Here is a 13,692-nt window from a genome sequence, read left to right as displayed (position 1 = left end):
CCTCCCCACCCCCTGCTTCTCATTAAAGAATCGCATATGCCTCTCCTTAGTCGCATATGCCCCTCTCCCTTTAATGAAATACAGAATAACGAAAAATAGCCTTCTGAAAAAAAAAATTAGAAAAACAGAATTTCAGATGGAATTGATTTCAATTGGGTTTAGGAATTAGAATTGTGGTATGGTTAAATCCAAATCGGTTTGGTATCGAATATTAAAAAAAAAAAGTCTCTTTCCTCCCCACATCTCCTCCTCCATCAATCCATCCTGCAGTTCGGTGTGGACTGATCTCTCCCGAAGTTTCTCGACAGCGTAGAACAATCATCTCGACGTCTAGCATTCCGTCGGGGCCGGTGGAGTTTTTGGTAAGGTTTGATCTCTGGCTGGTAAGTTTTGACTGGAATCGAGCTCTTTCTCCAGTAGGTTGTAGTGGATTATAAATCGATTCGAATTAGGAGTAATGCTCAACGTCATTGATTCATTGTTGGGTCAATTGGTATAAAATGCATTTGAGTGGGTGAATGGGGGTGTATTGGCCGTAGAATGGGAGGTAGATCGATCCGCAGCTGAAACCTAATTCAGTTTGTTCTAGACAATTGTAGTAAAAATGTATTACTCGGAACAACTGATAAAGCTTAGGATAACTGATAATATTGGGAACAACATGTAGAACGTTGGACAACTAAAGGCAGTTTGTTGAGTGTGTTCCTTTTTTTTTTTGGCAGGATACAATAAGGAATCACGTCAGCATTCATTTTTAATTCAAAGAACGCATGTTTAGTATTATTGTGAAGACTTTAGTGGAGGATATGACTTTATCAATGATAGAAGAGAGGATGTATAAGAAGCTTGGGTTGAATAAACGTAAGGAAAAACTGAAAATGAGCTACATTCCGTTGGTGGTAGGATGTGAGCGACCTTTAACTATTGATGATGATGAGGATCTTTTTGTTTACCTAACGTCGACAACACTGAAGCCAATTTCGATGACCCTGCAGGGCCGAAGATGGCGTTGTACATACGGGACAACCTGTAAGTACAAAATATCATATGATCCAAAGAAAATATTTATCGTGTAGTGTAATTAACACATTGTTTTATTCAAAATAGTGAAAGTCAGATAAAATGTGTTGTAACTTGCGATCATCCCTATGTCTTTCGGAATTTGTTTGAAAACATGAGAGGTCGTGGAGAGGTGATTGTGGTCCTTAAGATGTGGAGAATCCGTAGGCTTATAAGTACGTGTAGTATATTATGTGTTTAGTTTTAAATGTGTTAGTTGAGAAAATGTTTTCTAAACTGATTTATACAAGTCTTTTTGATGATGATCTATGGCTTGAGACTGAGGATCGATTATCTGACACCAGGTTCAATCCCCGTTTGCTGGAAGTTGGGGAGTTCGTGCAATTGTTTCTACTTGGTTACCCTTATGTGCGGAGACGCGGGGCTAAAGGTACTTTGTAAAACTTGGTGTTCTCTATGGTTTTTGTGGTTCAATGTAAGTAAAATCATTTTAAACCTTCATATTATATAACAATCTACACATCCTTTATCATTTATATACAGTCTTCCGAAACACTTATTCAGTTTACATTTCATAAGTTACTATTATATTGTGTTACCAAAAAATAATAATACATATTGATATAAAAGAACTTTAGTTTATTTAATATCAAAAACGAATATACATCAATGATACTATAGTATCAAAAGAAAATCTACATTGATACCTGAACACTTATTTTTAACCAAGTTTTTAAATCACATTCTCTCTTACACGATTTGTTAAATATCACTCGATCTTTGTTATATCAGATTAATTAATAATGTACTAATACACATACATGATTTAAACATAATATGATTCTTCATGAATATTGTTTATTTAGAGAGAGAGAAAGAGATAATCGAAATGAGTTCGCGAGAGAGATACAAAACCTAAATGAATGAGATATAGAAAGATAGAAAGAAAGATTTCACTTAATAATATCTATACATACAATATATGCATCATATTTGTGTCTGCACATGCGCGCGGGCGGTCCACCTAGTTATTATAAATTTTATTATAAAACAAGAAAATAAAAATTCTATACTACTTTTTATAAATTATATTAATATATTATATATTATATAAAAATAACAGTGCTATATGAATTAAATATGAAAAAAATATTAAATAGATAAATTGACAAATTTATATTTTTAATTTTATTCATTTAAATAAATTATTAATCATCATTATAATGGGTTAAAATTCGTAAACTATATAATAATTTTATACAAAAATAAATGTATTAACATAGGTTAACCTTTTATATCTACAACTATATATTATTTTTTTAATTTTTTTTGAAAATTTCAACAATATATTGTTTAAAAAATTTTATATACAAAATATAATAGTATATAATAACCTTTAGTTCATAAAATATTTAAAAAATATTTTATTAGTAAACTATGAAATTTTAGTAATTCATTTAAAATATTAATGACAAATAAATTTGAATTATAAATTTAATTTTATTTTAATTATAACAAAATCTGTTGATAAAATTTTAAAAAATATTGCCAAAAAATCAAATATTTTTTATAAAATAATTTATTATGTAGTAACAAAAGCAAATTCAAAATTGATGTATTGTTCCAAACTCAAAAATAGTTGTGTAATTTTTCAAAGTTTTCTTGACAAAATATAAAATTTTGAAAATAAATATTCAATCTCAAAATGATAATATTTTGAATTTTACAAAAGATAAAATCATAGATAATAAAGAATAACGTTTTGAATTACACCACGATATAAAAATTAAAGCAACCTAATATTTTGAAGTCTTAATTTTTTAAAAAATAAAACTTAATATCATAACATCCAAAAAATATCATATATAATAAAATTTAATAAAATAATATGATATATATTATTATGTATAAAATTTACTAAAACAATAGGGCTATATTGTTTAAACAAAACAATTTTTTTACTTATAAATCCCATAAAATACTAGAATGATATAAGTTAAATTATATTTTATTAAACACAACATGTACATATAAATTATCTTAAACATATTTCTTTTTAATACAAATAATTAAATTTTAAAAATGTATTAGATGCAAAATGTATAAATTAAAGAAAAAAACATATTTTTAAAGAGATTCTCTATTTGATTATTTCATATTGTTATTTTATTGTACCTAATTCGAAAACATATTAGTAAGTAATAAAAATTAAAAACAAATTAAAATGTTTTAAGAAAATCTTTATATATTAATAATGCCGAATAAGAAATATAAACAATAATATTATAGAGTTACATAATATATAACACTAAAATGGTAATTATATATTTAAAACATTTGTAATAATATCAAATACAATTATAAAAAAAAAAAAATCCGCACGGACATGCGGATTAAAATCTAGTTTTTATAAAGTTTAAATTTCATATGTAATCAATAATTTTTGTGCGAAAACCTTTTTAGCCCCGGTCAAATTATTAACACCGTTTAATGTAACGTTAATTGGTTTCTATGTCCATAATAGTCTCTAATTAGGTTTCTACACCTGAGTTGATATTAACATTTGTTTGACAATTTTAACCCTACATCAACCATTTTACTCTTCTCGCAATCCCATTCATAGGTCATTATTAGCTTTGGCAGTCCCTCCGAAACCTATATGTGCAATTGTGCATTATTGTTCTGTGGTTCATTCTTCAAAACACGTTAGTTACTCTCAAACTCTCTCTCTCTCTCACATAAGCAAATTGGTTCGGGTCTCTTCACCTAGCCCATATGGCCTTTTTGGATTGTAAAGTTATTCATTTCTTATGTCTTTAAATATGAAAGTCGAGTTACAAAAAAAAATGTTTCAACCAATTACAAAACTCCACAACAGTCTTAAAAAAATTAACATAAATTTGCATCCACACATTTTCTTTCGAAGAAACTCTTCTTTTTATTGCTTTCGTTGAAGGCACATACTTATTAACTGATTCTCACCCCACATTTTCGATTCAGAATTTCTTAGTTTATGTTACCGTGTTGAATACTTATAATGCCATTATTGAATCGACCAAACTCGTTAAAGCACTATAAGACGAGCCTCCGATTCTCACAGAGTCTTCAACCTGCTTTTTTAATTCAATAGCTCTCCTCCTCATCTCTTTACCTTCGTCACCCACAATAAGCTTCCTCACAGCCGTCTCTACGATTTCTCTTTCCAATTCACCTTCGACCTCAAATGCAGTTTGCCAAACATGTGTCATAAGTCTAGTATTTACCCTTTGGTCCCCTGAGTATGGCCTGCAGATCATTGGCACACCACAGCTTATGCTCTCCAAGCTTGAGTTCCATCCACAATGGTTCCAAAACCCTCCCACCGCTCTATGCCGTAACACCTCCTTCTGTGGGGCCCAACTCACTACAAAAGCTCTGTCGCCATGGGTCAGCGCTTGGCTGAACTGTTCCGGTAATGAGTCTACGGAGTTTTGCCCCGTTATGGAACCTGGTCGGATCACCCATAAGAAAGGCTGGTTACTCTGAAGCAATCCCATGGCCATCTCCACAAACTCTTCCTTTTGCGTCATTGCCAAACTTCCCATGCTTATGTAGATCACGGAATTTGTTTCTTGCTTGTCAAGCCATTCAAGACAATTTCTTTCTTCCTCAAACAAACTTGGACATGTGGTTGCGGAATCAGTCATATAGAGTGGACCAACCGGATATACCTGAACCCCCCAGGTGTCTTCTGCAGCTGATGTGAATACGTTCTCTAGACAATTGGAAGAGTTGTGTATTATACCAGAAGATGTCTCTCTCTTGCTTACGTTATGGTAAAGTAACATCAGTCTCTCCATAGATCCATAAGCTGTCACAGGTAGATCTTTGTATCGAAAGGGATGAAACTTTGGCACCAATTCTTCAAGTTTAGATCTTGCTTCTGGGCAAAACAAACCCCAAACATCATCAACAAAGTGTATTTTTTTTTTTTTAAAAGAAGACTAAAACTTATTAACAATAGGCTACCTTCCCCATGGTGTACCCATTTGTCTTGGTTCTCCATAAGCATACATCGACTGATCGAAGTGGCAGCTGAAGAAGCACTAAAGACCATCTTCGGCAGATTCAGATCTTGTGCAACTTGTCGAGGGAAGTAGACGAATTCATCATGAATAATAAAGTCAAAATCATCCGTGAGTGTTAGAAATTCTTTCAAGAGGGGTTCACAGAGAGAGTTAAGCTCCAGGATAAAGTCAAGGAGCCCCAGAGACGACATGTCGGATTCAGACAAGCCATCGTCGATGGTGAAGAAGTTGATACCCGGGAAGTCAGCGGAGATATCGTAGAAATTGTATTGGGTTCGAACGATAGTTATGGCAAAGCCTTTGGAAGATAGGAATGAGGCTAAGTTCATCATCGAAGGTAAATGACCTTCGAATGGTGCAGGAATCATCAGCACTCTTTTCTGGCGAATCTCGTCCATGATATTTTTATTCTTTTCTTTTCTCTCCACTAATCCTCGAGTTTGATTATCTTTATTAAGAAAAGGTCGCTGAGTTTGATTATTAGTTGTTGATTAGGAACTTCGTGGAAACCGGACTTTGTCATTGTTTTTGTCTTTTATCGATAAAGACAGTTGACCATTCATTCACTTAATAGCCAGTTTAATTAACGCAAGATTAATTAAGATTCATAGAATTCGGTATCTTATTGCTTCACCATCACTTAAAGTAATCGGACGCAACAGGTCATAGCTTTTTACATTAACGCTAACTTAATTATGGTTAGGAAGAAACTATATGTCAGACTAATCATGGTAAACATGTGAATCAGAATATAATTATAACTAGATTAAGACCCGGGATAAACGTTATATATAAAAATTATTTTATGTATTATATGTTCTTACATATTATGAAATAATAAATATATATTGAATAATTAAAAGTCATTAACTATTACATATATAATTAAATTGGTGCGAACGTATAAATCAGTTTTATTAATCCAAACATTTTTTTTAAAAAAATTGATAGGATATGTAATTAAATTTAAGTGATATTAACATACATAGTATATTTTTAATATTAATGTCTATTTATTTTTTTAAAATGATGTTTTCTACTCATATGTTTTTTTATCATGTGTATTTTTAATAGCAAAAACTTTAAATTACTGATAACAAAATTTTCATTGTGGGATTAATAATTTTAGTAATTGATAATTTAAAAAAAATTAACATTGTTAGTTCAAAACTTTATAAAAAAAAATTATTCAAAGTAAATTTTGAAACTAAAATATTTATTTATTCAATTTGGTTTATAGTTTAATTTAGAATGATATATATACATATATATTTTAAATCTTAATGATTAACTAAATTAGACTTTTGTTTATATGATTTTGTAATCATTTGTATTTTTTCATAACAAAAATTTTAAACCATGGATCGCAAAATTTGAATGTGAGACTTTTAACAGTTTTAGTAATTTATAGTCATTTTTTAAAATTCAAAATATAAAATATACAGAAAAATCTAAATTTTTATAATATGGTTATTGTGTTTTTTTTTAAAATTATTTTAATAGTTTTAAAATAAACAAATTTGATAGAAGATACATTTTTTTAATTAGATCTTTATTATTCAAAATCATTAATTGTCATATATACTTTACCCACATTAGGTAATTCCGTAATCTTTATTTAAGGAAATAATAAATGACATTAATAATAAATTTATGGTTAGTTTAATAAAAAAACTTATTATATAATTAGATGGACCAACTTATTTCTCTAATAATTCTAAGAATCATCCTAGTGATGACATGTGGCTACAAAAAAAAATTGTAATGTTTCACAAATAATATATAGGGGATAACTAGATCTGAATCTGCACTTAGAAGCAGGATAATTTTTGTTTTGAAAACTTAATTTGATTCTATTTTTTATGGATATTAAGTGGTACTATGTAGCAAACTAAATTTGGTTTCATTAATTTTATTTTTTGATCCTTGTGCTTTACCTTTATTTTGAACAATCTATACATGAATTTTTTTAAAAAAAATATGTATTTGTCTTCAAGGAAAACTAAGCTTTCTTCCGCTATCAAATTTGAAAGTGTAAATTTTAGTTCCCATAACACTCCTTCCAAATCCCGATTTTGGTTTCTGTTTTTTTTTTCGGAAAGTACAGTTTTTTCATCTTTAAGTTCTAAATGATTGAGTAGAGTTTCTCCTGCTATGAACACGATGTTAACGGTCCCAGTACTTGTTGAGGAAGTTAGGGCCGCAACCTTTTCCATTAAGGAAGATAGTGCGCCTGGAGCAGATGGACTAACATGCACGTTTTACAAAAGATTTTGGTCCATTGTGGGTCTAAACACGGTTAGAGAAGTGCAAAGTTTTTTCAGGACGATGGTTTTACCTGCTGGATGGAACCATACTCAGATTTTCTTACTGCCCAAAGTTACTAACCCATCGATGATGACTGAGTTAAGACCCATCAGCCTATGTTCAGTGCACTATAAGATCATCTCTAAAATACTCAGCAACAGATTGAAGACAATTCTATCTGATTGTATCAGATACTCAAGGTGTTTTTGTTAGTGGGCGTCTTATCACTGATAACATTTTAGTAGCACATGAGATGGTACACGCTTTGAGGACGAAGGATGGAATTGACAGTGAGTTCATGGCTATCAAGACGGATATGTCAAAGACTTATGATCGTGTCGAATGGTGTTTTGTTGAGTTCCTACTGGAGAGGATGAGTTTTGAATGGATGACATGGATCATATCATGTATCAGTTATGTTACCTGCTCGGTGCTCCTAAACGGTAGACAACATGGCATCATAAAACCAGAGGGAGAGATCCGACAAGGAGACCCCTTATCTCCATTCCTTTTCATTTTGTGTGCTGAGTCCTTGGTGAGTACTCTTAATCAAGCTGACGTCTGGGAAGCTGAATGGTTGTGCACTTGTCAAGAAAGGGCCCGACTGTTCACCACCTGCTTTTCGCCGATGATAGCTTGCTACTTTGTAAAGCAACTGCAGAGGAAGGAGCGTAAATAGTTAAGAGACTGAAGTTGTATGGTGATGCGTCCGGTCAAATGATCAACACCTCCAAATCATCGATTACTTTTGGCTCCAAAGTTACTCAACATGTTCGTAATGAGATGAAACAGTATTGGGTATAGCTACGGAAGGGGGTGAAGGATCCTATCTAGGATTACATGAATGTTTATGTGGTTCCAAAAGTAAACTTCTGAGTTTTATTCAAGAGAAAGTTCGAAGAGACTTAAAGGTGGGGGCTCAAAATACTATCTCAAGGAGGTAAAGAGATCATTCTTAAGTCTGTGGGTATGGCATTACCGGTCTTTGCGATGAGTTCTTTTAGGCTGCCCAAAGACATTTGTGTGAAACTAACGAGCATCATGACTGAGTTTTGGTAGGGAGGTACTGTAGGATAAAAAAAAAATTCCATGGGTCGCTTGGACGAAGCTTTGTAAACCTAAAGAACTTGGTGGAATGGGTTTCAAGGACATAGCTTGGTTCAATCAAGCGCTTTTATGCAAGCAAGCCTGGAGAATATGGTCTAACCCTTAGCCTATGTTGGCTAGGGTCATGAAAAGCAGATACTTTAGACAAGGAGACTTCTTGGACTGCCCTATAGGTACCAGACCATCTTATGCTTGGAGGAGAATAGTTCATGGACGTGAGCTCCTATCTCAGGGGATCTTGAAACGAATTGGGAATGAAAGAGATAAGCATGTTTGGTATGAAAACTGGCTTTTCATGCCCACTCCTAGGCCTCCACGATATAGAACTGATAAAGTAGACCTGACTCTCAGAGTCTGTGACCTTATTGATGAGAGGTATGGAACGTGGGACGCTCAGAGGGTTCAACATCTTTTTGTTGAGGAAGATGCCGCTCAGATATTGGGGATGAAACTGAATCTTCAGTTTACGGATGCAATGGTCTGGGGTTTTAGCAAGAATAACACTTATGACTCTCAAAGCGGCTATAAACTTTTGAATCTCCTGCAACAGAGTGAGAACCCAATGTATGTTTCAAATTTACCTCATATTGAGAAAAAGCTTTGGTCTAATTTATGAAAGGTGAAGACTTTACCTAAGGTTAGGCATTTCATGTGGCGGGCACTGGCTGGAGCCTTAGCTGTGTCTGAAAGGCTTGCTTCACAAGGTATCAATGTGGACGCAACTTGTAAGGTTTGTCTTGCTTAGCCAGAAACCATTTGCCATGTACTCTTCCACTGTCCGGTTGCGAAAGAGGTGTGGAGTTTATCGAGCTTTCCTATCCCACGAACTGGTTTTTCAAGTAAATCAGTTTTTCTTAATTTTCATCACTTGCTCGAAACCTGCAAGAAACACCAGGTAACTGAGAAAACTAGATTGGTGTTTCCATGGATCCTTTGGCAGTTATGTAAATCAAGGAACCGATGTGTTTTTGAACAAATGTTTTCAGGAACTGAGGAAATATGGGAGAAAATACAATTAGATGCATAAGCTTGGCGAGCTGCTAACGTGACGGACAAAGAAGATATGGACCTGAATTTGGTAGTAGACTCCTTATCTGGTTGGCAGAAACCGTGCCCAAGTTTTTCTAAATGTAACATTGGGTCGTCGTGGGTTGATGCAAACCAGAATTGTGGTGTAGCTTGGTTGACAAGGAACCACTCTGGAGTTTCTTTAGCTCACAGTCGCCGCTCCTACTCTGGAGTTTCAACGTCACTTGAGGCTGAGCTTTTAGGCTTCTATTGGGCTGCTGAAAGCTTATCTACGTTGAGATATGAGAATGTGGTGTTTGAGTCTACGTCATACCTGGCTGGAGAAGCAGCTTTAAATCCTGAGAACTTCCCCCAGTGGCGCGTTCTGATTGGAGCTATAAGAGAGAAATTGTCCCAGCTCAGGCTGTGGTCCATTGCTTATGTTCACAGGGATGCAAATCGGTGTGTCGATGCTATTGCTCTCACTGTAACAAGAGTTCATCGCTACGCTTCTTACACTGCAAAAGATAGCCATGGATGGCTCCTCCCCATGGTCCGTGAAGATGTTGTTGGAATGCTTACTATCTACTAGATTGGTCTTTGGCGTACTGCTTTCACGACAGACTTCTGTTAACTCCCCTGCAGCTGCGAGTGTGACGGGAGCGGAGGCGGAGTGCTGTTGTTCGTTCCTCTTGCGGTGTTTTTTAATTGTTGAGTTTGGGATCCCGTTGGTACCTTACATGATCTGTTTCCTTTTCTTCAATTTCTGTTTCACAACTCTTCGTGTTATGGTTACAAAGCGTTAAAAAAAAGTTTTAAATAGTTATAGTATCTCCACGATGTTCCAAAACATTCACAAACCTAAAAAAAATCTCTAAAATATACTAGAAACATAATATAGACTTTAAATATGACTTATACTATGACTAAAAACCAGAGAAATCCATAGTATATCACTAAATATGGCTAAATTCTATATAGCAATCAAAATTTGAATTTTTTTATTATTATATGTCTGTCACCCTGGCGGTGTGAACCTTTATAAACCCATACTTGACTGAGTTCATTTCTGATACCATTTGTAATGTCCACCTTCAATTATTCGTGGAATCCCTTGTTTGACAGCCAATTAATGTATTACTTTTGGAAGGCTCAAAAGACATGTTACTAATCCTAAAATCACTTTCTTTGTTCTTTGTCCTCATTCAGGCATACAACTGCATGATACAAGTAATGGCTTGTCGATACTTATTTTTAATTGGTACAACTTAAACACGTTTAAATTTTACATTTCTTTAGATAAATGACCAAAAAATAAATTCACTTCCGTTCTGCATGCATCACTCACTATATTCTACAAATTAGGGTGTTATTTCAGTAATGGAAAGTGGGAATAGAATATCAGATATTTCAGTTAGCTTAGTTTTCGAAATATATCAAAGTTTATAGTTTTGAGCAAATCAAAGTAAATTTGGCAGCAACCAGCCCATAGCCAGGTTAATTACTTAAGTACCCTTACTTCCAAAAATATTCAGACAAAACGATATAAGTTGGATATGGCATCAGATTCTCCAAGTAAATTTTATGGAAGCAATTTTATTTCTTCTTCCAATCACTTTAAAACAAATCAATTCACCACATTAACTTCTCATCACGCATCATAAAGACCAAGCTTAACAGGAGAACCCAAGGCATTAATCCAGTCTCCTTGTAAGAATGGCCCCACAGTATAATTCAAAGCTTCTTCCTTGTTTATGACCTTAAATCCAGGCCACGTTACTCTCGAAGCTGTATCTCCACTTGGTCCTTTATTTTTGTACTCAGCGTAATACAGCGTATCTATTGCAAAATCTGTCTCTTCCCATCTCAACCATCCAATTGGGTCGATCACATCTTCGATGGTAGATTCCATTACAATCGTTCGAGAATAGTTCTTCCATGGTCTACCGAGATAACTCTTGTACTCGGCCTTCACGGGCTTAAGATCTTCATTTGCGGTGATTTTACATTTATGGATCACAAAACCGGTCGTTTGAAATTTGTCAACGCGTCCTTGAGCAGACACCGTGTTCTTTTGTCCTGATAAACCCTTTCTAATGAAAATGTTACAATTCTGGAAGATGGCAGCCGCATCTCCGAATATGAAGTCGACTGTTCCGACTATCACACAACTTCTATAGTACTGGCGATGCGTGTAGGCATACAATGTGTCTTGGAAGCCTTCAAATCGGCAGTTTAGGAAAACTGATCTATCAGATTGGACCCGTATTGCGACAGCTTGATGTTCATCAGGCCCTGCAGTATTTCGGAATCCCATTGACTGTGCCATGAACCCTTCCCCCTGTGCAACTGTTAAAGAAACCAACATTTTATAAAAGATTTTAGTTTTGATTCACAAAGAAACTTAAAGAATTCATGTTAAGATCTACGGGGGGTTTTACATCAAAATAAATTTACAACGAAACTAATGGCCCGCCTCTTTTAATATTCAAATATTCGACATGAGCATATGCATACAGTTTATATTTTGAAACATATGTCTATGATCGATCTATTTTGAAAAAGAAAATCTAAGCCACTTTTTTCAATCTGCGGGGTCATTTGTACCGTAAAAGCTTATAAATATATATATATATATATAATATTTTGTTTATAATCCATCAAATATCTCTAAATTGAGATTTTACGTTGTTCTGGAACATAAACAAACGTTGTTTATTAATTCTTTTGAATTTGTTCTTAAAATTGCGTAAGGCATATAAGCATAAGCACGGCTTACAAAAAAATTTCGCATCTTAGAGTGAGTATGAATTTCCAGATAAAAGAATTACCGAATGTTGCTGTGAGAAAAGTGCGGATTTTCTTTGCGTGGCTTTTATTACCGGTAACAATTGTCTTCTGTGATCCATCTCCGACCATGGTAAGGTTCGCCTTCTTCTTATCAACAGTCACAGATTCGTCATAAACACCTTGTTTGACGTAGATGATGTACCTAAAGATTTAAATCACACCAAAACGTAAACTTAGCTAACTTGACGTAATGATCACGTTATGAAAGGATTGTGTGACTACGCACCTTCCCTCATATTTTTCAGGCATTGCTTTGAGAGCGTCATTAATGGTTGTGAAATTTCCACTGCCATCTTTAGCGACGGTGGCGTTAGGATTCAAAGTCTCCACATCAACAGCCCTTAACATTCTTCTATCCTCGTTGGTTACCCAAGAAGGGATTTGGTCAAGTAAATGTCGTGTTGCGACCTTTTCAACGGGAGAAATATTTGCGTCAAAGGATTTGATCAATGCAAGAGAATTGCTGGTCAGAACTTGAGAAGAGTTTACGGTCTTCTTTACTTCAGATTTTAGGTTTCCTTCCTCAAACCCGTCGATGCATGTCTCCTGATAAGACATGACAGCGCTTAGCCAGTTGTCCAAATCGGGAACAATTTTCACGAAGTTGTTGATTTCTGTGCCGTTGACTTTGTTCAGTGATGCGACAATTTCCTCCTTTGCGTCTTCAACAAGCAACTTACATTGCGCAATGGCATCTTTATCGTCCTGGTTCTCAGTCTTGAGACTCAAGACCTTCTCTAATACTCGGTCGAGATCTTCATTGACAGCTTCAATGGCAGCTTTCAAAAAGGTCGTCGGACTTTCTACAGCGAAACCCTTCTCTGTTCGGTTCTTGAGGGTATTCTCGCAGCTTACCTTGTACAGCGTTGTGCTGCAAAGGGTCTCGATGATTTTATCGGCCTGACCAGGTTTCACTGATTGCGCTGCGGCAACAGGCGCTTTCGGAGTTGGGCTTGCGCTCTGGCTCTTCTTCTGGCTATCCTTAGCGTCGTTTTTGTGGTTATTCTTCGGTTCTTGTTCATTTTGCTTCTCGAAAGCGACATAAGCAAAAGCACCTCCTATAATGGCAGCAACAACCACAAGCAAAGAGACCGTTCCAACAATGATCCTTTTCCTGAACTTCCGCTTCCTGTTAGCGTTTACACGTTCTTGGATCTTGTCGAAATCCTGAAACGCCATTTCGATTTTTTTTCTTTTTCTTTTTCCTAAGAATTTTGCTTGGGGAGAGAAAGAAATGAATCCCCTCTGCTTTAGAAGACGGCCAAGGCAGCGAGGTTAAAAGGGAAGATGAATCCCTCTTTAAGTTTTATTTTTGGCTCTTTTCCGTCTTCTC

At 34.7% G+C, this 13,692-nt stretch overlaps 2 protein-coding genes across 2 annotated transcripts; both read right to left on the bottom strand.

Moving 5' to 3' along the window:
- Window positions 1–3,823: 3,823 nt before the first annotated feature.
- Window positions 3,824–5,583, bottom strand: LOC106332088 (UDP-glycosyltransferase 76D1). The gene is made up of 2 exons (XM_013770560.1): window positions 5,029–5,583; window positions 3,824–4,942 (listed from the first exon to the last, which is right to left on the bottom strand). The coding sequence occupies exons 1-2, from the start codon at window positions 5,483–5,485 to the stop codon at window positions 4,053–4,055; spliced, it is 1,347 nt and encodes a 448-aa protein (XP_013626014.1). The 5' UTR covers window positions 5,486–5,583; the 3' UTR covers window positions 3,824–4,052.
- A 5,460-nt stretch (window positions 5,584–11,043) lies between these two features.
- LOC106332392 (probable pectinesterase/pectinesterase inhibitor 13) lies at window positions 11,044–13,692 on the bottom strand. Its single transcript, XM_013770859.1, has 3 exons — window positions 12,586–13,692; window positions 12,341–12,501; window positions 11,044–11,858 (listed from the first exon to the last, which is right to left on the bottom strand). The coding sequence occupies exons 1-3, from the start codon at window positions 13,536–13,538 to the stop codon at window positions 11,161–11,163; spliced, it is 1,812 nt and encodes a 603-aa protein (XP_013626313.1). The 5' UTR covers window positions 13,539–13,692; the 3' UTR covers window positions 11,044–11,160.

The sequence above is a fragment of the Brassica oleracea genome, chromosome C3 (genome assembly GCF_000695525.1).
Source record: "Brassica oleracea var. oleracea cultivar TO1000 chromosome C3, BOL, whole genome shotgun sequence".
NCBI lineage: Eukaryota > Viridiplantae > Streptophyta > Magnoliopsida > Brassicales > Brassicaceae > Brassica > Brassica oleracea.
Note: the sequence above shows the minus strand (reverse complement) of the source record. Positions and strands in the feature narration are given on the sequence as shown.

What these genes read in the sequence shown, in the direction of transcription:
- LOC106332088 (XM_013770560.1), bottom strand. Translation starts at nt 5,485, where the DNA reads ATGGACGAGATTCGCCAGAAAAGAGTGCTGATGATTCCTGCACCATTC. An exon ending in ATGGGTACACCATGGGGAAG is followed by an intron (nt 4,943 to 5,028) that starts GTAGCCTATTGT and finishes TGTTTTGCCCAG; the next exon opens with AAGCAAGATCTAAACTTGAA.
- LOC106332392 (XM_013770859.1), bottom strand. Translation starts at nt 13,538, where the DNA reads ATGGCGTTTCAGGATTTCGACAAGATCCAAGAACGTGTAAACGCTAAC. An exon ending in CCTGAAAAATATGAGGGAAG is followed by an intron (nt 12,502 to 12,585) that starts GTGCGTAGTCAC and finishes TTAAATCTTTAG; the next exon opens with GTACATCATCTACGTCAAAC. An exon ending in TTTTCTCACAGCAACATTCG is followed by an intron (nt 11,859 to 12,340) that starts GTAATTCTTTTA and finishes TTTCTTTAACAG; the next exon opens with TTGCACAGGGGGAAGGGTTC.